Genomic DNA, 23219 nt, shown 5'->3' with positions numbered 1-23219 from the left:
ACCCCCAACTATTATCAAATATTTTGAAAATTTAGGAGTTACTTCTTTTCAGGAATCTGGCAGCTAATGCACTAGTTCATGCTAATTAAAAACTGCAGTTCCAAAAAACAAAAAAAAAAAACTGCAGTTCCCATTCCCATTCACCACACTTCCTTGATATGTTTCTGTTCAGGCCGCAGTCCAGATAGAAACACTGGGCCATTCCACAACCTTTATATCACACACAGGAGCACTCAGCAGGCAGCCTCGGGCTCACTTGCTACCCTCTCTGTCTCCACATCTCCACGTGCGGATCCATAACCAGGACTCTCCAGGGTTGACGCTATTCACCTCCCATCCCATCAGTGCAGGTTTCAAGGTCTCAGGAAACTAAAAGCCAAAGCACCTTCACAGAATGTCTGTCATGTATGTCCAGGTCACCAGGTGATGATTTAAATTTCAACAACAAATTGTGGCTTCATATCTTCTGCTGCTTTAGATTCCCAAGGTTAACATTCAGTAGTATATGTTATTCTACAAAATAAGATATATTTTAGAAAATCAAGATTTTTTATTTGTTTATTCACGAGACACACACAGAGAGAGGCAGAGACACGAGACAGAGGCAGAGACAGGCTCTCTGTGGGGAACCCGATGCGCAACTCGATCCCAGGACCCCGGGATCACTCCCTGAGCCACAGGCAGATGGTCAACCATGAGCCACCCAGGTGTCCCTAGAAAGTTAAATATGAGATTGGTTTCACACCATTTATTCATCCTGAACTATCATTCTGTTGACAGAAACTTATTTCTTCTCTCATTAATCCCTTCCAGCTCCAACTTTACCTGACTATGAAGGAGTCGATGCCTCTCTCAATGAAACGGCCACCACAATAACCGTGTTGTTGAGACCAGCACAGGCCAAAGGGGCACCAATCAGGTAAGAGGGGGAAAATAATAGTAACAGGGGAAAACAGCAGCAGGAGAGATGTTTTCTCATAGTTGCTTGGTGGTCGATACAGTGATTCATTTCTAAGAGATGTTCATTTGGCGATGACTGTCAGAAAGGTTTTATTTTTGTGTTGTTTTGGTTTTGTCTGTTTTTCATTTGGACAAAGCCTACGGATAGACTTTTAAGAGTAAAATTCTAAGGGGGCTTTTGAGATATTCATGAACTGAACCATTCTCTGTACTGTTTAAGAGCCTTGCTCTTTGATTTTTATTTTCCTCTAGTTCCATTTCATTCCACCTCCTCTGTTTGTGTCTATGGGATATGAGCTTTGAAGGTATTTGTCAGAAATAGAATGGGAAAATAACTCCTGTCCAATGTATTAAATCTGTTCTGAATAATTTCATATGAGTGATTGAAAAATAGGAAGCTTTGAGGAAATAAAAGGAGATTAGTTATAATGAATGCAGCTTATGTGACCTTTTAATTCCTAAATTGTTGCTTATCAGGAATTCCTAGTAAATATTAAAATTCAATTTGCCATTTCCTTTTTCTGTCCTATATTAAAATCTCCCATATTACCCTCATCTTGCAGATTATGAGCCATGCTGTTATCAATAATTGATTTGAATTATCCCAATGATTTTAATTCTTCACATTTGTAATTAGATAAATGTCCAAAGCCTAAGCAAATTTCCTTATGGAACGTGTAGATTTTGTGAATACTTTTATTTTTATACTTACCTCCAGAAGTAAATCAAGGCACAGAAACCAGTGAAAGTATTTCATAATTAACTCAGGTTGTTTACATAATCACTAAGAAAATAAAATTAATCTTTGTTCTGTGTGGAAAGCAAATACATTTAGCCTGCAAGCACAAATGAACCATTGGACCAGTCCCTACATGATAGGGAAGGAAGTTTTTTTTTTTTTTAATTTAAAAAAAATGAACAGAAGAAATTGAATTCATAAAGAAAACTCCTTTCTGTTCTGGCTAAAAGTCACAGGAAAACCATGCTGGAGAGCTAGAGGGATGACTAAACAGACTTGTGATATAAACACTTAGGAAGCACGAGCTACTTGAAAATGGAAAGTACGTGTATAGCGCTATTCAGGAATCCGTGATCTGTGAGTGAGTCTGATTGCTGATCCAGGGGAGAAGGAGGAAATGCCTGCGTTCAACATCTTTTTCTATTGACAAGTAATCAGGGTCATTCACATGTTCCTACCTGTGATAAAATTTACTTTCTAGGTGCTCAGTTCTGCTATGGCTGCTTAAATGAGCTACCAGGTACTTGCATTCATCTTGTAAGAGTTAGATATTTGAGTGAATTCAGCTTTACTTAATGTAAGCTGCACCCAGAAGTGTATGATTATTATTGTACCCTCGTGCTAATTACTGTCACTTACACCAGCTCTTTATTCATGTAATCAATTTATTACACAAACAGTAACTATGTATTATGTGCCTGGCACTGTGCTCAGCTGTGTAAATCAAAGACAAAATGATCACAACTGAACACACAGCCTGTGCCCAGATCTGTCACGGACCATCAGAGGGGTCTGCAGCCTTGGAAACCCTTTGCTCATAATCAGTGTTAAGGAACTTTATTGAATCAGTGAGTATGTTATCAATAACATGTTTTGAAATCAAAGGCCTTTCTAGTACTTTGTTGACATTTACTTATTACAAAATTTTTGATTTCCAAAAATTCATACAGTCTGAACTAGTGGTTATACAGAAATCATCCTTGATAATCTTGTATCCTCTTTTCTCTAACACAGAAATGTACTTTGTATTTGTTGGGAAGACCTTTTGCCTTTTCTGGAATTGATTTCAGTGGCTGAGAACTCCAAATTTTACATTGTAAGAGATTAGTGCCCCCCAAAGACTTAATTTACAGCCAGGAATGCTATAAGAAAAAAATAATTAAATGATATATAAACAAATAACTATTTAAAAAGAATGTTACTAAAAGGGAAAAAAAATAGGTTTCCAAATAATATTCTAATCCATCCTGCCCATCATTATTTTTTTTACAATGACTTGCCCAGCTATGTGGGACTACCCATAGGTGGGGACCAGGTGGCAGGACCAGACTGGTCTAGTTGGGCAACTGGGCTTCTTATGAGCTCTACTTCCTTTGCTGTTTTTGTTGTTGTTGTTGTTGTTGTTTAATATTTTATTGATTTATTTGAGAGAAAGAGTGGGAGCAGGGGGAGAGGCAAAGGGAGAGGGAGAAGCAGACTCTCCCCCTGGCTCCACCCTAGGACCCTGGGATCATGACGTGAGCTGAAGGCAGACACTCAACTGACTGGGCTACCCAGGTACCCAGCTTCTTTTGCTTTTTGAATCTTCCCAGGAGATAATCCTGTCTTCTTTCCTCTGACCACAACCCTACCTTTGATAATGCTACCAATAACCAGAGCCTAATCCTAAGGCTTATCTTGTCCAATGCTCTAATTTCTTTGAAAATGAGGACCCAAATTGATATAATCCATTTTCATAGATCTGTGCTTCAAATCTTTGCCTGGATGCCCATCACTTCTTTAGACTCCTGAAACAATTTGACTTTTGACGTTTCAGGCAGATTCTTATTTATGTTGGCCCATTCAGATCTCTTACCTGCTAATGCTTGGGCTGTGGCCATCTTCTCCCCTCCCAGTGAAAGCCGGGCCTATTTACCACCCAGCTAAACCTCCTGAGAGCATCTTGTCTGTTAGTTTTGTCTGCTATGATAGGCCCTCACTACTAGGAGCTGTCTTGCCCTACTTTACCACATTAGTACCCTCTGCCAGATTGCATTTTACCATCCATTTGTCCCAAGTCCAGTCGAAATATCTAAGTTGTTCTACTCCAGTTTTCCTTATGTCAGACGAACTCCAATTCGTAAAGCCTCTAGCACCTCATCGTGTAGAGTCTGTACATTGAGGTCAGGTTAGTGTTATCGAGAAAGCTAAAGTTACCAACGGTTCCTAGAAATTCATTGATTCCAATTACATTCAATATGCGCCAGGGGCTGGACTGGATACTTGGACTAGAAATCCGTGGAAGGTGATCGCAGAGGTGCCATCAGTTGGGAATGGCAGACGCATAAATCAGGGAATAACAATGCAGCATAAGAAGTGAAAAGACAGCAGTTAGGAGCTGTGGTACTAGAGCTGAGTTTTGAAGGCGATGTAAGCCTGAGCTCAGCCAGGGTTGCTTTGGAAGGGGAGAGGTTGCCAAGAAGAGAAGGCACGGTGGTCCTCCCTGACAATTGTGAAGCAAGCAATTGGATGCGTGACAGTGTGGTCCATTCCAGAACTGCCCGTAGTTCAGATCATTGAGGGGGAAGGGTCTGTGGGAGAAGAGGGGCGAGAGAAATAAGTGGGGGCCAGAGGAGGAGGCTCTTTAGCGCCCATCCAGCAACTGAACGTGGCCACAGAATGACTGTAAGCGGAAACTGTCATGAGCAATTTTATGTTCTTGGAAAGATCACCCTGATAGAGAGGATGAGCTGGGAATAAACCAGGCTGAATGCAGCGTGGTCCCCGTGGGGACCATGAGAAGGGACCTCATGGGGACCATGAGAAAGCTCCGTGAGAAGAGGAAGGAGACGAAGACTTTAGATGAGAAGTGACGACAGTTTTTATTTTACAAGTGGTAGCAAAGCCAAAGGCCATCTAAGAATCCAAGATAAATTTTTGAGGTTATTAAGTAATCACAAAGGTTGTTATATGTTGTATTTTATTGCTATCCCGAATCAAAAAGAAGGCAGGCTCTCTCTTTGTGAGTTCTTTTGTATATGAGAAGTTATAATGTGCGTTACCTAGTTCTTGTTTTGCTTGCTAAGCTATCGTGATGTACATGGAGCAAATAATGTAGACTCCAGCAAAAACATCCTGTTCTAAATAAGGCAGCGCTCAGGGTCACCGACCACTTTGTTCTTCTGTTATCCTCTAGGACCGGCCTTAAAGTGTCCACATGCTAATGTGAACGTGTTCAGTGCAATTCTGGCAAGTGTGGGTTTTTTGAGATAATTAATTTTTGAATATGTGATTATTCTAATGGCCAAAAGCTGCTGTCTGACTCACCTAGACCTTTGAGTCTCCTTACCAACTATTTAAGATCTATCCCTAAAACTGGCATCACTTGACAATTATTATTAGTATGATTCAGAAGGACTATTACCCACATTTGGAACCAGTTCCCTAGAATGCATAATTTATTTCCCCCCCCTTTTTTTATCTAAAACATTTTCTGTTTTTCATAGTCGGATTCCAATTCTAACCTGAGTAGATATAATCATAAATTATAATGCATAGAATGTCCCACTTATTAAAAGATTGACCCGATGTAGCTGTGTTTTCAAATAATGAACATAGCAGCAGCAGCATATTGCAGAAACGGGGAAGAGTCCCTCAGTGGTGAACTCGGTTTATTTTATTGTAAGACGTAACAAGTGAATGCATATGTAACTGCAGCATTTTCCAAATAAAAACCTTACCTATTTTAAGCTGGCAGAAAGCTACCTATTTATTCTAGGGTAACCAAATGTTTATTTTGTGGGTAAAACTTAATTTTTCACTTTAAAACATTAACTGCCTTGTATTCTTAGGTAATTAGGAGATAGTCATGAAATGCAGTCACAACCACCCTTTCCTTGCAGCCACTCTGGAAAACAGGATGGAGGTTCCTCGAAGATGTTAAAAATAGAGCTACCCTACAATCCAGTAATTGCACTACTGGGTATTTACACAGAGGATACAAAAATACTAATTCAAAGAGATTCATGCTCCCTAATGTTTATAGCAGCATCTTCTACAATAGCAAAGCTATGGAAACAGCCTAACTGTCCCTCGACTGATGATGACTGTTTTGTTTCCTAATTCTTGTTCTTATTCATAAATACATATGTATAGATCTCACATCTTTATCCATTCATCTGTCGATGGACATCTGGGCTCTTTCCATAGTTTGGCTGCTGTGGACACTGATGCTATAAACATTGGGATGCAGGTGCCCCTTTGAATCACTATGTTTGTATCCTTTGGATAAATACCTAGTAGTGTAATTGTCTCCAGCCCTTTAGATGACTGCAGCCCCAGCCAGTAACTTGATTGTGACCTTATGAGAAATCTTGAGCCAGAACCATTTGGCTAAGCCACTCCTAAATTTCCAACCTACAAAAACTGTGCGGTATTAAACGTGTATGGTTTTGAGCCACAGTTCTAGGGTCATTTATTTTGCAGGAGGAGGCAACCAGTAGAAGCACCCCACATAGCTGAAACCTTCTCTTCAGGTTTCTCCTTAAAAGGCATTTTATCAAATAGGTCTTTCTTGACCCCTGCATATAAAATAGAAGTCTTCAATCTTATTATCCCTTTTTTCCCTTGTTCTGCTTTATTTCTCTTTAGAGCACTTACTTCATCTTGACATATTATGTATTTGTTTAAATTTATTTGCATTTCCCACTAGAATGTAAACTTCATGAGAGCAGAGACTTTTACTACTGTGTTGATTACTGTTAACTCAGCACTTAAAATAGTGCAGCGCATGTCATAGGCCCTCAACAGATAGTTGATGAATGAATGAATGAATGAATGGCCCTAGAGTTAAAAATACGATAGCCACCCTCTTTAGTTGCATACCAGATAATATTTGTAATGTAGCATGTTAGTGATAAGCACAATAAATATTAAAAGACAGTAGTTTGGGGCTTTTTCTCAAGCCCAGAATCCCTGAGCCATACACTTGATGGTTTTCCTCAATGAATCTGTCATTTTAATTTGGACTGAATGGAAAAAAGCATGCCACTTGACTCTGATTCCTTCGCCCCATTTCATCCCTCCGTTGTCTAGCTCCACCTGTAGAATTACCTCCGTTGGCTTTAGAAGACCGAATAACACTAAGATGTGAACTAGTCCGAGAAGGTTTTCTAGCAGAAGTAGAAAAGCTAGAAACTCACCGTATGTTTGGTATGTTTAGTAACAGTGGTCATTCAAGTTTGCGGTGGAGTCTATACGTCAGGAGGTAGAGAGAGCAAGAGTGGAGGTATAAGGTAAAAGTTGTGGTAAGATACTGACCCTAGTGTAAAAAGTATGGATTTTGACCATGGGAGAGCTGCACATAGTTTTGACAAAGTAAAAAGTTGGAGGAGAGTAATTAATGCTCAAAGCGCTGTCTTAGCAAAGTATCAGCAGTTTGAAAAGTGGTTGTGTTTTGTGTTCTCCATGAACGGCTCGCAGCATATAAAGAATACTCAAAAAACACTAAATGGATAGAGTGATGGGTGGATGGGTAGCTGGATGGATAGAAGGATGGATGGATGGATGGATGGATGGATGGATGGATGGATGGGTAGGTGTCTGGAGTATATGAAGAAAAAAAATGGGAGCAAGAAAACTAAATCAGTAATAGGAACCTAAAGATATAAATACCCCCTAAAGAGGGCAGCGGTGGGAGCGAAAAGAAATGGTATATTACAAGGGAGGTAGAATGTGGCTAAAAATAGAAGTTATTAAAGTTAATGCCAGAATTTGAGCTCTGTTGATTCAGAAACTGATCGTTCCTCTTACAGAAATAAGGAAGTCCTGAGGGACATGGCTTGTGTGTTTAAGGAATGAAGAGATGAAGCGCAGGGAATATCATGGTCACCAAAACGATATTTAAACCTCCACTCTGGATCATGAAAATGTTTGCATTAGGACCACAGGAGCAGCGGAGGCTGTGAGATCTTGGGAAGTCTGTTCATAAGAAAAAGAGCAAAACACTGGGGCTGGGAATTTCTCCTGAAGCTTTAAGGAGACATTTTAGGTACAAAATGAGAAGTGTACAATTGTGTAATTGTTATTTGCTGTCACTAAAAAGTCACACAGCCTAAAACTAAGACCAGATTCTCAGAGGTCTTACTTACTAATGGGTTAAAAAAACAAAAACAAAAAAAAACAACAACAAAAACAACAACAACAACAACAACAACAACAACAACAAACACAGCAGGCTATTGTAGGTAATTTTGGTTTCAGCTTCAACAATTTTAAGCATGAAACCAAGCAGACCATCTACTATATGTACCATATAATCACTTTTCGAGCTAATGGTAAAATCCCCTTGTACATTTTTTTAGTTTTGTAACTGAAGGAAAATCGTATGATAAGAAGTCATCATTTGGCGTCCCAAAAAACTAAAAATGACTACATACCAATGTCTAATCAAATTAAAGTGAAATCAATTTTAGTTTAACATAAGGAAACCATATTTTCAGCATCAAGCGAAGATTCATGGTGCCAGTATATTGATTTTAACTTAATTATAGAAATATTTTAAAATTTTAATTAAAAGGAATGGGGAAATATGAAATATGGGCAGAGTGAAGTACAGCTATCTAAGTGGCTTTGGAATATTTTAAATTGCTAGAGTACTAAGCTCAAATAATATTTAGATCCAGCTAGAGTTAAGTACCGTTAGGTAATTAGACAATCACAAGGATGGAAAAGCACAGGCCTGTTTCATGTAATCAGTCAAATCACTTCTAATTTGATTTCTCATTCCTTAATTTCTGTCCTTTAGTTAATTTGTATTGATAAATAAGCAAGTAGCAGGGGAAAAAACAGACTTTAAAAAAGTGGAAGTGTGTGGCTGGACAGCAGCCTGCTCACACAGATTAATCAGTGAGGGGAGGCTAATTCCTTTTAAAAACTGAATTTTATGAGTTTTAGTTTGAGGTTTCATCTCAAATTCAGTGAGATCTTTCCCCGAGACCAGATTGTTCCTTTTCTTCTTTTACTCCTCTCCAGTGTCGTCAGTTTGTTTTGCTCTGAGTATATGTGGAGAGACAAGCTGTCTTGCACCGAGTTCCTTAATTTGGAATGTACAACCTATGTCAGTTCGACAGAATTAATTAAGACTGTTTACTAGATTTTCTGGACTTTTCTAGAGGTATGGGATAATGGGTGAGGAATTTATTTTTAAGGATTAGAGTAAATGATTAACGAGTATGAGTAATTATCATTATTGCCCAGGAGGGCAAGAATGTGAGCTCTGACTTGTTGGGGGAGCGTGCATGTGTATGCTTGTCCACCTAAAAGTGCGCATCCACAGGATATGCGGGTGTGTAACATAACATATGGATTCTAAGTTGAAAAGAAAAAGAAAAAGAGATGAGGTTTGCTTAACATAGCCTATGTCAGCTATGATTCCCCTTTCTCTCCAAGGGTTGTGCTTATGTATTTCCTGTATTTAATTTTTTGGAATATTTATCTATTTTTAGAAAGATAGAAAAAGAGGGAGAGAGGGCGCATGAGCAGGAGGGCAGGGATCAGAGGGGGAGAATCGTTCAGGCCGACTCCCCGTCCAGCCCGGAGCCTGCCTCGGGGCTCAGTCCCACATCCCGTGAGATCATGAGCTGATTGAAACCAAGGGTTGGAGGCCCAACGGACTGAGCCACCAGGCGCCCCTCTGTCTCATATTTTAAAATTGCCAAGCACCTGCTCCATGGACCCCTCAGAGAGATGTATCCATCTGTAGCTTTCCTGGGAGCTCAGAGGCCCAGGTTGGCAGCTGTAGAGAGAATGATGGACTAGGTGTGATTTCAGGGAACACATTCCTCTGCCTTAGCGGCTTGCCCACATCTAGAGTTCTGACAGTAATACAATTTCTGTCCTATTTCTAAAGGAAAGGAGATAGCAAGCTACTAAGTTCTTAGCACTATTTTAATGGAAAATGGGAACTTGAAATATTAGGAAGAAAAAAAAACCTTTGTAAAGCTTCTTTCTTTTAATCTATGAAGGTCTTCTGTTTGTAGGTATAAAAGAGTTTATATTAAGTTAGAATCTTATTGTCTTTAATTTTTTTAAAGATTTATTTATTAATTCAGAGAGAGAGAGAGAGAGAGAGAGAGGCAGAGACACAGGCAGAGGGAGAAGCAGGCTCCTTGCAGGAAGCCTGACATGGGACTTGATCCCGAGTCTCCAGGATCACACCCCGGGCTGCAGGCGGCACTAAACTGCTGCGCCACCGGGGATGCCCTGTTTTTATTTGTATTTATTTATTTATTTATTTATTTATTTATTTATTTATTGGCTGCCCTGTTCTTAATTTGTTTTAAGATTTTATTTATTTGAGAAAGAGAGAGAGAGAGAGGGAGCACGAGCAGAGGGGAGGGACAGAGGCAGAGGAAGAACCAGACTCCCCGCTAAGCAGGGAGCCCCACGTGAGGCTCTATCCCAAGACCCCAGGGATCATGACCTGAGCTGAATGCAGATGCTTAACTGACTGAGCCACCCCACCCGGGTGCCCTAAGTTAGAATTTTATACCAGATTCTAAACCGATATAAAATTTAACTTTTAATTATCATAGATGTAAATTCAGTTTTTCTCCCTCTGTCTCTCTCTTGGTGTGCCTCTCTCTCTTCTCTGTCTCTCCCTCCTCTTTCTTTTTATAGAAGTTCATTAAAGAAAAGATTCTATTCCTGCTGGAGAGTCACTCAGTGACGGCTGTCCCTATATAGAGTGAGCATATTTGCCTAGACACTCAAGATTCCAACAGCCCTACATACAGTTTATTTCTATTCAATTTATTTAAGTGCCCACAGTGCGTTCTTTCTTAATTTTCAGGGTCATTAAATTCACCAGAAACATTTACAATTTATTAATAATGCCAGCCTTCTCAGGTGCACCACATCACCTAAGAAACGTTCGCCCGAAGAATATACTACAACAAACGAATATGATGAATATGCCCGTTTTAGCAATTGATCAAAAACAAAGTTACTAGTGATTAGGCAGGCGTTGCACAGTTGTTAGGTATCCTCGCACAGTTGTTAGGTATCCTCGGCTTTGCTTCGTAAGATCATAGCTATTGCAGGAAAGTTTTAAGACTTTCAAGAAGGTCTTAGAAGGCTGAGGTTCCAGCTTTAACAGGGAAACTGCCATCTGTTTCTACAATTTGTAACATTTTATTAGGAACACGTCTGGAAAGAGGAAGCCGCCTATCTCAGGGGCAAGGACAGATTTCCATCCATCTGTGCCCGTCGCCAGCGCCCCTTGGGCTTCGGCAGAGCCCCGGGCCACAGTGCAGGTGCCGAGGGCAGCAGGTGCAGGAGCCCCAGCCTGACGGCCACCCCACCCCAGGGCACCCCGGTGCTGGCCTCAGGCAGCCCTCCCCTCTTGTCCTTTCAGAGGGAAACCTTAACTGTAAACATTTAAAAGTACCAGAACCAAAAAAATAAAATAAAATAAAAATTAAAAAATAAAAAATAAATAAAAGTACCAGAACCAAGACCCCCATCTGTTACGTGCCTCTAGGTATTGCCACCTCCCTTAGTAAGGGGGCCGGCCCCTTTCTCGGCCTTCAAAGCCTGCCCAGAGTTTGGGGGTGCTTTTCCTTACTTTTGTTCTTTTTCCAGCTCCTTAGTGACTCCTGTTGAGTTTGGGGGAAGGAGCAGCCATGCGAAATTGTATTTTATTGCAAAGTAGCTGGAAAAAAAAAAAAAAGAGAATGCAATGGGTTAGGACTGATTTTAAAAGCTTTTAAATGTGGGTTGATGTTAATACGTCTTTTTTTTTTTTTTTTTTTTGAGACATCATAGTATGTAGACTCTCTAAATGTGTGTTTTTGTTTGTGGTTTTTTGTTTTTGTTTTTGTTTGGTCTTTTTCCAAACAGTGCCTATCAGATTGTGGTGGAGGAGCTGCACCCGCACCGGACCAAGAGAGAAGCGGGCGCCATGGAGTGTTACCAGGTGCCTGTCACCTACCAAAGCGCCCTGAGCGGGGGCGCGCCCTACTACTTCGCCGCGGAACTGCCCCCGGGGAACCTCCCGGAACCTGCCCCGTTCACGGTGGGCGACAACCGGACCTACCAGGGCTTCTGGAACCCTCCCTTGGCGCCGCGCAAGGGCTACAACATCTACTTCCAGGCCATGAGCAGCGTGGAGAAGGTGAGCTTCCTGCACCATGTGCCTCTGCACTGCCCCGAGCAAAGCTGCGGGGGGGTCCTCTGCTTGCTCCGCAACATTTGTCAGGAGCAAGGGGGTGCAGGAGCAAGGGGGGGGGGGCAGGGGGCAGAAGGAGGAGGGAGGGGGAGCAGCCCCAGCACAGCGGGCGGGTGTGGCCCAGGAGCCCAGCGTCCCTTGCGCACTTCGGGCCGGAGAGCTGCGAGCCAGGGGGGTTGGCGGAGGTGGCGGTGCAGACCCCGCAGAGGAGCGCAGTCACCGGGTCCCGAGCTCACCCCTGCAGCAGGCGGTCACCTCCCAGACCCTGCAGAGGCTCGAGCTCGGTGCAGACCCCGTGGAGCAGCGCAGTCACCGCGTCCTGAGCTCACCCCTGCAGGCCGCCACCTCCCAGACCCTGCAGAGGCCCAAGCTCCGTGCAGACCCCACGGAGCAGCGCAGTCACCAGGTCCCGAGCTCACCCCTGCAGCAGCCGTCACCTCCCAGACCCTGCAGAGGCCCGAGGCCTGGTGAAAGCCTCCATGTGAACGGCCTTGCTTGCTCACTGTTGATGTGTCTGCGTGCGGTTTTGTCAAAGCCCAGAGCCGCTACAACATGCCTCACGGTTCTCTAGGCGGATACTTTCAAAATTGGTGTGGTTCCTGCCGGGGGAGGCCAGAGATCCTGATGGAAGCAACAGCAGTTGCTTTTAGGAGCTCAGAATGCCTCTGGGCCTTTGTGGGAAGGCCAGAGGGTCCCCTGGGACTTGAAAGGCCTCAGGTCATGAGTAAGTGTAGGATGCACAGTTTGATTTTTAGCTACTAACCACCCCCTCCGAGCTGTGTTTTGTGTGATTAAGAGACAGTGATAAACTCTTGGCCTGTCAATACGTGGAGCCACTCAAGATGAGTCACAAATACATCCTAGAAACAAACAGCCTTCGTTTTGTACCCTGGCTTCCCCATCTTTTCCAACCTCTCCTGTGTTCAAAGATGCAGACTGAGTCCTGGAACTGTGTGGGGTGGGCCTACAGGTGCATTTCATTGAGTAGTGCCACAGCACAACATTAAAAAGAAAGAAGAAGAAAGAAGAAAGAAGAAAGAAGAAAGAAGAAAGAAGAAGAAGAGGAGGAGGAGGAGGAGGGAGAAAGGAAAGAAAGAAATAAAGAAGAAAGGAAAGAAAGAAAGAAAGAAAGAAAGAAAGAAAGAAAGAAAGAAAGAAAGAAAGAAAGAAAGAAAGAAAGAAAGAAAGAAAGAAAGAAAGAAAAAGAAAGAGAGAAAGAAAGAAAAGAAAAAACATGAAATAATCTTCATCTTTTCCCATTTCAGCTTCTCCTTCCTTGACTCCATCTGTCTAGCAGGGGTAGGAAAATAGTCCCAATGAGAAATATTTAACCCCTAACAGCTAAAAACAAAACAAAACAGATAAATCCTACTGCAACCGTGATACAACTTTCGGGTGATCTTTCTTTCTAACTGCTGTCATTTAGCTCTATAGTAGAGCTGGGCTCCAGGTGAGAGTATGTGGCGTTGGGTGTTGCTCTGAGTCTACCTTGTGTGGTGAAAACGGAGTTTGTGTCCAGCTCCGATGTGTATGAGGCATGCAAACACATTGTTCTTTCTGTTTAAAAAGTACGGTAAGTACAAAAATACAGTGCTCTGCTGCTGGCCCAGGCAAGATAGCCCGTCTCATTGCAAGAGGAAAACAGACACCTGAGCTTTTAGAAAATAGGGAAACATTTTTAAAAGTTCTTACTTCAGATTTTTTAAAGCTCTCCCTGAGGATATGTTTTTAAAAAGTAAAAAAAAAAAAAAAAAAAAGTTTCCTTAATACTGCAGTTCTGCTCTTCATAAACCTACTGTATAACCCGGGATTACGAAATGGGAAACCCTGCCTGTACACTGACTGTTCTCTCTCATGTTTCACTCCATCAGGAAACTAAAACCCAGTGTGTACGAATCGCTACAAAAGGTAAGAGGTTTTGCCTTTTTTTTTTTTTTTTCTTGAGGTTCCATTCACCGGCTTTCTAAAATGAGGGAGCTTTGTTTCCTGCCTCCTGGCTAATGAAATGCGGCACTTCTATTACAGAGTATGTGTAGTAGGGCCCAGCCAAACTGCCAGCCAAGTTCTCTGGCTCCCTCGGGTGTCTTTAACCTAACGGGTGCTCCTGACCATCCTCCAGCACTTGACTGGACGATTGCTGTTAGGAGGACTGGAAGGATTTAGAAAACCTTTGAAGGGCTTATGTCTGCCATCGGGTGTCTGAAAGGTCTTACGCTGCTGATCAACCAACATTTTAGGAAAGGCTCAGTCATATCCATTCAGAATAGCAAGCTGCTTGTTTAAAGACCTGTTACCCCCTGGGTAGACCATCAGACGTAAAGAGGAAGAGAGCTAGTCCATCTAGTCCATGCATGTGTCAGAGTACCGGCAGGAGTTGTGCAACTCAGTTGAAGCTATTTTATCTTAACCTCAAAGATATGAACTGAGTCCCGGAGGTGCATGGTGTGGGCCTAGGGGTGCATTTCACCCCGTAGTGCCACACCACAACATTTTTTTAAAAAAAGAAAAGAGAACGTGAAATAATCTTTGTCCTTTCCCATTTCAGCATCTTTTTCTTTTTTTTGAACTTAAAAAAAAAATTGTTTTAATCCAGTGGATGCCAAGAAATTAGATCTCTGGTGGCTGATGACCAGGGTAATTCCTGCTGACGTTGCATATTATAGCTTAGTTGCCTAGTGTCTTTAAGGAAAAACATTTCATCTTGGAATGAGTGTTTGGAGTTCAGGTGTGAGAAAGTCCCCTGCATTCACTATGTTTATAATCCTTCATTTAAGAGTTATTTGATTATGCCAACGAGAGAGAGAGACAGAGCCACTTGGTGTATTCTAGCAAAAGAAACAGGAAAAAGCTGTCCCCGTGCAGACGTGGGACTCCACGGAGGGTTGCTGCTCCGGGTAGTTTCTGCCAAAATCGGTATTAAACCCACATTCATGAGCAGTGGTTGATTCATTTGGGGTAGAAATGAATGGCCATATTCTGTTTGTGCTGGCATCTTTCCTTTCATCATTTTTCTCCATTTAATCATCAATCTGCTCAATTAAGCATTTGTGTTTTACTCATGATTTGTAAAGGCAATAAAGAAAGACTTTTCCCTTGACTCATGAGAAGTAATAAAAAAGCTTTACAGAAGAGAAGAAAAAAAAAAACCTTTTTTCAATTCAAATACTAAGATTCCTCATAATATTTTTAAAAATTAGCCAATCCTTAATGAAGAGGGAGAGAAAACATATACAGATACATATACTGTATGGGCATTTATTTTATTTTAAAGGCTTAGCTTATATGTCAAAAAATTAGAGCTGAAATTTTTAGAAGATAATGTCAGAAGGCATTTAGATATATATCACCTATGCTTATGCAGATTTAAAATAGAGCCAGAAATACAGAAGGGCCTTGCATCATCCTCTGAGAGGTTCTTTAGATATTGTCATTCTGCATTTCTATAGCTGAGAAGAGAAGGCTATAAGTGATTCTAAAATTTTAAATTTTCTTATTTGGTTATTGATTTATTTGCACTTACACAAGCTGTTTAAATGTCATTTTGTCCCTCTCTCAATACATATAAAATTATAATGACAAATATCACATGACACTTGGATGGTAGGAGAGGCAAGATTATGGAAATTGAACTTACCACGTGGCATACAATATTTGCCAGAAACTGCGAGGCAGTGAGAAAGAGCTCATTGGTCGGTAGTAATCTATCTCTGCTATACTCTGAGCCTCCGGTTGATAGTGTGGCTTCATGAGTAAAAGAAAAAGACTCTGGCCCTGGACTGTCTGGGTGCATGAGAGACATACAGAGAGAGAGAGGCAGAGACACAGGCAGAGGGAGAAGCAGGCTCCATGCAGGGAGCCCGATGTGGGACTCAATCCCGGGTCTCCAGGATCAGGCCCTGAGCCAAAGGCGGTGCTAAACTGCTGAGCCACCCGGGCTGCCTGGCTATCTGGGTTCAAGTCCTGACTTTGCCCCTTACTATTCTTTAGTATTGGGCAAATTATTTGCACATCATTCCCAAAATAGAAATATTAGAGTACCCTTCCCTTACTATTATTGTGAGGATTAAAATAGTTTCTGTGTGTGTGTGTATATAATATATATTATGTAATTATATATATAATATATATTTATATATGAAATGCTTCAATAATGCCTAGTATATTGTGACTATTACATGAAACTTAATTGCAGTTTTAACATCATCATAATCATTACAATCATTGTGTATCTTATTTCAGAAGAACAAACTGTAGTCCCCCTCTTGTCTGTGGAGTATTAGATTCCAAGACCCCCAGTGGATGCTTGAAATCACAGATAGTACCAAACCCTCTATATACACTATGGTTTTTCCTATCTGTGCATACTTAGGATAACGTTTAATTTATAAAGAAGGCACAGTAAGAGATTACCAACAATATCACAACAAAATAGAATAATTGTGAAAATGTACTATAAAAAAGTTATGTGACTGTGATTCCTCTCTTTTTTTCTCAAAATATCTTAATTTACTGTACTCACCCTTCTTATTCTTGTGATGATGTGGGTTGACAAAGCCTACTTGATGAGATGAAGTGAGGTGAATGATAGTGAGCTCCTGCTGGCCTCTGATGACAAGTCAGAAAGTGTATCATGTGTCTGGACCACAGTTGACCAAGGGTAACTGAAACCATGGAAATCAAAACTGGATAAGGGGGAACTACTATAGTTTGTGTTATGCAGTTATGAAAGATATATGCATAGAAACAAAACTGAATTTTTGTGATAGAGCTTACTTGGGAAAAAGTAGATTTTTAAATTTTAATTCCTTCTTTGAACATTTAGCATTTTTCTACTTACAAAAAAAAACCCACACTTTTTACTTTAAAATCAATTTATTGCCTGACTACATTTTGAACTAACACCATATAAGTATTAGTCAGCTTTGAAATAAATTTTTTGGTGTGAAAATAAGTAAGTTTCTCACACGACATGTTGAAGACAGACTTAATGATCAGAATGGCATAAGCATGTTGACAGGGGAAGAGGCACGAAGGAAGGAACCTTCTGGGCAAGGAATGGGTCAATATGTCATAAAAATATACACAGGTAAAAACCCATTAAATATATAATTAAAATGTGTGTAGGTGCGCCTGGCTGGCTCAGTCGGTAGAACATGTGACTCTTGATCTCAGGGCTGTGTGTTCAAGCCCCACATTGGGTGTGGAGTCCACTTTAAAAATAAAAAATGTGTGCACTGTGCTTATTTGGGCACTGAAAATTCTTGTGGGAATGAGAGACAATATAAAAGCCAAGAAAAATTAGCATATGTATTACAATAGAATGATGATTTTGAAAATTTTTTGACATGCAAGAATTGTCCTAAAAAAATTCCAGGGTAATAGATTGGTTCCTGTCTTATTGGAACGCAATACTCATGACAGCCAAGACATAAAGAGGATATGGACATTGGCTTGATTATTAAAAGAAAACAAACATATGAAGTCAATAATCAAGGTTATAATGTCTTTAAAAATGAAGAATGATGTGAACACATGTTACAAGACAAGAGGTGTCCAGGAAGTTGTGTTCATTGCAGTCGAGGTCAGTGGTGCTGCCCTCTGATTCATGTGTAGATAAGAAGTCATTGGCAAGATGTGTGGCAGGAATGAAATGGAAGGGTTGATCTAAATCATGAAAAACATGAAAGTCAGTCAATTTACACAATATTTCGTCTCAAACTAGAATTGCTGTAAACCTATGAAAAGGACTTTAACCTGCTGTATCTTCGAAAAGCAGGACAGTAAGTTTCAGGAAAGGTTTTGGTGGTACATCGAGGAAGCAGGACAACCCTGCTGGAAAGTCCCTTGTGCAGTGAGGTAGGAGTACTGTGCCGCTTGCATGCTCAGCGTGCTTAGAGGCGAGTCTCTCCAACCTCCACTAAAAAGAAAATGTTTTCGGTTGTTGAATGCTGATTTGCTCCCTGCCTTTTTACAATTTATACCAGTGCTCTAAGTATGTATATACACACATATACACAGGCACACACAATTATTTGCAAATTAGTAGCTAAGATCTTGTGCTTTGTTGCCATAGATAATTTATCTTGCAAGCACTATTCTTTTCTTAAGGAAATTATCTTAATGAGTAACGCCTCTATGGTTAGATTTAAACATACCAATTTATGCAAATACTATATAAATTATAAGAAAATTTACTCAAAGAATTTTCAAAAAGTACTTCAGGAAATATGCTTTATCCATGTTAAATAACAAGAGATGCATTTCAATTGAATTTTTATTTTCTCTTGTTCAATAATATTTAACATATTATAACATTTAAAATTTTCTTTGCATATAAATAATAGAACCATGTATTTATTCATTTATATAAAGTTATTCTTAATGTAAATCAAGAATTGATAAGAAATCCAAATATTAAGTAATTTCATTAAAATTAGCCTAAAACAAAATCTTTAGTTTGAGAAATTGGAAGTGTTTTAATCTGTTTGTATAAGTAGCTTAAATTTTGAAACTATTTTGGTTGTGTTAAATTTCTCCCTCATCTGAATTGCTGGATTTTTTGAAAGAAAGCTGTTTATTTAAAATTTAATTTTAATGGAAGTTCCTGTGTTGTTCAAATTTGTTTATTTTCTCAGAAAAGTGACATTTCCACTGATAAAAGCTATCACATTTGGTAGAACAGAAACATGTGTAATATATGTAAATTTATTTTAACATAGCATTTAAGCTAAAAAGGAGGGGTTTATTTTAAGTTAACAAAATAAAGCTGTATTTTATATCATGACAAACATTTAAATTCCCGAATAGATTGTATCCCAAATCTCCATTTGTATATAGTTTGCTTTGGCAGACTGTTGTTTGTCTACCCGTTAGCCATTCTTTGACTTCTTCCGATCTCATTTGGATATCAGTATTCAAATCATTCATTTAGCAAATATTTATTTTATGCCTATAATTTGCAGTGTTCTAGGCCCTGGGGATAAAGCAGTGAAATAAAGAGAACAAAGGCCTTACTTCCGTAGAACTTAAATTCCAGTAGAAGAAACAGACCAGACACAAATAAAAATAAAAATAAAAATATGTCAGAGGGTGATACCTTCTTTGGCGAGAAATAAAGCAGTAAGGGGGGATGGGAAATGCTGGGGTATGTGTCTAGGCCATAACTATTCACACACAGTTATCAGAAAAAAGACTCTCTGGTAAGGTAAAGGACCGGAGGCAGTAACCCGTGTAGGGAAGGATCACACAAAGCAGAGGGAGTAAGTGCAAAGGTCTTGAAGATGATGTGTCCTTAGCTGCTCAAGAAAGTTGGGCTCAGACCAAGGGGACGAATCAGATTTGTCTAAATCAGCAGTCTTCAAACTTCAGCTTCTGAAGGGCTTGTTAAGGAGATTGCTGGGTCTTAACTCCAGAGCTTCAATGTCCGTAGGCCTGGGGAGGGGCCCAAGAATGTGCATTTCTAACAAGTTCCCTGATGAGGCTGTTGCTTCAGGGACCACACTTTGAGAACCACTGATCCAAACAAATCCCATGCACCTGGCCAGGGATTCCTTGGGGTTGTGTATGTAAGCTGGTTTTGGTCAGGGAGCGCTAAGGATATGTCTTCTGTTGGGTCTTCTAAGAAATTGAGTTCTAAAAAGAGAGATGGCAAGAATAGTCTTCAACTCATCTTTATTGTTTCAGGGCATTGTTCTGTAAAGGGGTGATATTTAGAAAATCGGGAGGCAAATTGGCTAAAAACGTAAAGTCAAGGAAGTTTAATAAGCCGACTCTAAGCCCAAACAGCTCTGAGCTTTTGGATGACCCATCGATAGAACTCCTTAATCCCAGATACTTAGATACTTACTTAGATTCGTATTTTACCTTGGGAATAGTATGTTTGAAACTAGTGGTTTGGATCCAAGGGGATACATCAAGAACCAATTATTTCAAACAGTGATTGCAAGAAAGCACTTAAAATCCATATAACCTAATCATTGCTAGTGGTATTTTAAAAATAGGGAGTTCCCTGGAGCAACTGCCGGGTGGCTCAGTCCGTTAAGCATCCAACTTTTGATTTGACTCAGGTTCTGATCTCAGGGTTGGGAGATCAAGCCCTGGTTGGGTTCCGCACTGGTATAGAGTCTGCTTGAGAGTCTCTCTCTTTCTCTCCCTCTTCATCTGCCCCTCCCCCTGTGCTCTCTCTCTCTCTTTTCCCCCCTCCCTCTTTCACACTCTCTCTCAAATAAATAAATAAAATATTTTAAAAAGAAATAGGGAATCCCTTTTAGGTGTCAGTCTAGAACACTAGGAATACATCCTTACGGGCCTTCAGAGAGAGCTAGAAATGAAGAACCCAGACAGTTCACCAGAAGCTATGGAAAGAGGGGAATCCCGAAAGCTAAGGCATACATATTTCCATTCCTCCATTTACTTATTACCAGCTTATTCATCCTTTTGATAAACCTGCAGTTGACGTGTGGTTGTGAGGGATGACTGTCACCAGGGTTTAATTCATTTTATGTATCCCTGTCCAGGGAATGGTCTGAGTCAGATGATCATTAACTCAGCATATTACTTATTTTAAACAATGATGATATGCCTTCTTCCCTGATCTCTCAGAAATAGCTTTGTTTCATTGCTAGCGTGCATTTTAAACATGCATTCCAATCTTAAGAAAAATTCAGTTGTCATGAAAGAGTAGGTATGTTTGGAAGATTTTACTCAAAATACGTAATAGAATATACAGACATTGGTAATATTTTAATTTACTTTGTTCTTTCCTCTTTTGCTGTCTATTGCCTAATTACTGGATAAGAAGTAGGATTTTTTAAAGCATATTCATAACTTTAATTCAGTCTCATGCTGCTTTTGTCAAATTTTTCTTTGTGCCCTTTTCTCTCTGAGTGTGCAGATGGATAAAAGTGCCTTTTTAAGTGATCAGACATTCAAAAATAACAAACATGAGAAGAAAAAGAACACTTAGTCTGACAAGAAGTTGCAGTAAAGCCATAGAAGCTCCAGTTGGTTGGGCCATGTGCGTAGAAGCTACTTGACTGAATTTGTTCCCACCATATTTCCCACAGATGAATTTGAACTTGCGTAGAGCAATCTCGGCTCTTAAAACGCACTTCTGTGCTGTATCTCTTAGCTCACAACCGAGGCAGAGGGTGGAGTGAAAGCACGGGTGAGATCTAAAGAAAAAAATATATTTAATTGGGCTCCTGGGTCCAAAATCCTAACCTTAATTTTTAAAATTGTACTAAGATGCTTTATGTTTCACCAGCTACACGTCGAAGGAAGTGATAAAGCATCAGAAAGAAATGTCAGAATCTTTTATGCCACTTTTTTAAGCTGATGGAAACCGAGGTCAACTATGGTAGTTAAGTCTGGCCTTTAAGAAACTCTGGGTAGGGGTGTGGCTTTTCTTGGTCTCAAGCAAGGATGGAAGAGGCTTTCAGAAAACTCTCCTGAAAAATTGCAATCCGTGAGAATGACTTTGTTTCTCATCTGAATGCCTGAGTGCTCTTGCTGGCACTCAAACCCTGTTCTCCTGCAACGGAACAAGTGTCCATCTTTCTTCCCACCTATTCGATCTGTGTACTAGCTTTCGAAAATTAATCTGATTTGGGGTTTCATTTTTCTTGAACTCAGAAGGGAAGAAATTACAGAAAAATATGTTAGTAATAGACTACAGCCTGAGAGACATGAAAGCATATCTAAGTGAAACCAAGCTGGGAACAAGTCTAATTTTAATAAAGCTTAAATCAGTGATTCATGGCTTGGAACTCACCTCTGCTAGGCACCAGTATTTCCTGATGCTTTGTCAAAGGCCTTATTGTAAATTATTTTTTCTTTTTTTAATATAGAGAAAGTTACTAGAAAATTGATAGCTAATAGATTTTTCAACATGTTTGAGAAACGAAGACATCCTTTTGTTTTTGCAAAACCAGAGTTGAATAAAAATTTAATATTTCTATGATGGATTCAAAGTCTAATGACATTGTCCACATTGCTTATTATTCAGATATCTTGTAAAATGAGGACTCATCTGAAGGGGCTATAAGGTTTACAAGGCTAGAGGTGATAATCTGTTTATATTTGTTTTATCTGTGCCTGATGCTTAATATAAATCTCTTTGGAATGGATAGATGGGTGGATGAATAATGGATGAATACTGTTGTCCAGAATTGTTTACTTTTTAATGTCCTAAAGATACATTAATTTCTTTTTTCTGCTACATTTATTTTATTGGCAATAATTTAGAAATAGTTTTGAGTGCTTATTTTCTTTTTAAGCTTCTACAGAAAAAGAAAAAATTAATAGGAATAAAATTCTTGCCCTGTTAGTATCCCAGTCAGCTCTTGCTTCCCCTCCATCTAAACTAGACTATACTCTTAGAATGAACAAAATGTTGAAAGTTTTGCCTGAGTTATAAATTTCATTATTTCTTATATCAATTTTTGCTTTTTTTTTTCATAAGGAGAACAAGTTTAAAAAGTAAAATTTTAACCCTCCTCCCCCAACTGGGTAGAAAGTATTTTCATTACTATAAACAGAGGAAGCATGTGATATAGAAGTCCTGGCTTGGAAAAACTTATGGTACAATTCACAACACATATAACGGCCTGAGAAAAGTTTAAAGACTAGAAAAAAATACAATATGAATTGTATGCGTAATATGCGTATTATGCAAGTATTCTACTAAAGCAGTGGAGAATTTTCAAAAACAGCAAAGGTTATAAATAGGAAATTTCTGGCAAGTGATAAATTCTAATCTCGGTCTTAAGGCAATTAAAATTTATTTATCTAATTATTATATTCATTTATTATTATTTTTAGCAATTATATATTCCCAAGATATTCCTAGTTTATTTTGCAACCATTTTAGGGACTTCCAGAGCATGTATTCTATGTTTGTAATAAACTACTTTTAAAGCTGAAAAAAATCCTTATATACACCAATCTGCTGTATGCAGAATATTATCTAATATCTTTCCTTAAGGTTTACTGTTCAGTTTCTTTATTTCTGAAAGAAATTAAGTTTCTTTATTTTTATATTATATTGTATAATATATGTATGTAATGTATATTATATGTATAATATACATGTACTATACATGTAATGTACATATAATATACATGTGGTGTGTATTATATACATATAATGTACATTATGTTTACATTGCATGTATAGTACATGTATATTATATACATTACATGTATATTATATACATATAATGTATATATGTACATTATATTGTACATATATTTTACATATAATGTAAAAATAAAACTTCTCCTCTGCCTCTGTTTTTAAGTATATCTGGAAGT

General features: G+C 39.4%; 1 protein-coding gene across 6 annotated transcripts in view; it reads left to right on the top strand.

Moving 5' to 3' along the window:
* PTPRK (protein tyrosine phosphatase receptor type K) overlaps nt 1–23219 on the top strand; it is a 546322-nt gene that overhangs the window by 436584 nt on the left and 86519 nt on the right. For all 6 annotated transcript variants that reach the window (XM_038526752.1, XM_038526753.1, XM_038526755.1 and 3 more), the window contains exons 11-13: nt 814–919; nt 11579–11852; nt 13778–13814. In XM_038526752.1, the coding sequence (XP_038382680.1) occupies nt 814–919; nt 11579–11852; nt 13778–13814 (417 nt within the window). The remainder of the gene's footprint in view (nt 1–813; nt 920–11578; nt 11853–13777; nt 13815–23219) is intronic.

This window comes from Canis lupus, chromosome 1 (assembly GCF_011100685.1).
Source record: "Canis lupus familiaris isolate Mischka breed German Shepherd chromosome 1, alternate assembly UU_Cfam_GSD_1.0, whole genome shotgun sequence".
Taxonomy (NCBI): domain Eukaryota; kingdom Metazoa; phylum Chordata; class Mammalia; order Carnivora; family Canidae; genus Canis; species Canis lupus.
Note: the sequence above shows the minus strand (reverse complement) of the source record. Positions and strands in the feature narration are given on the sequence as shown.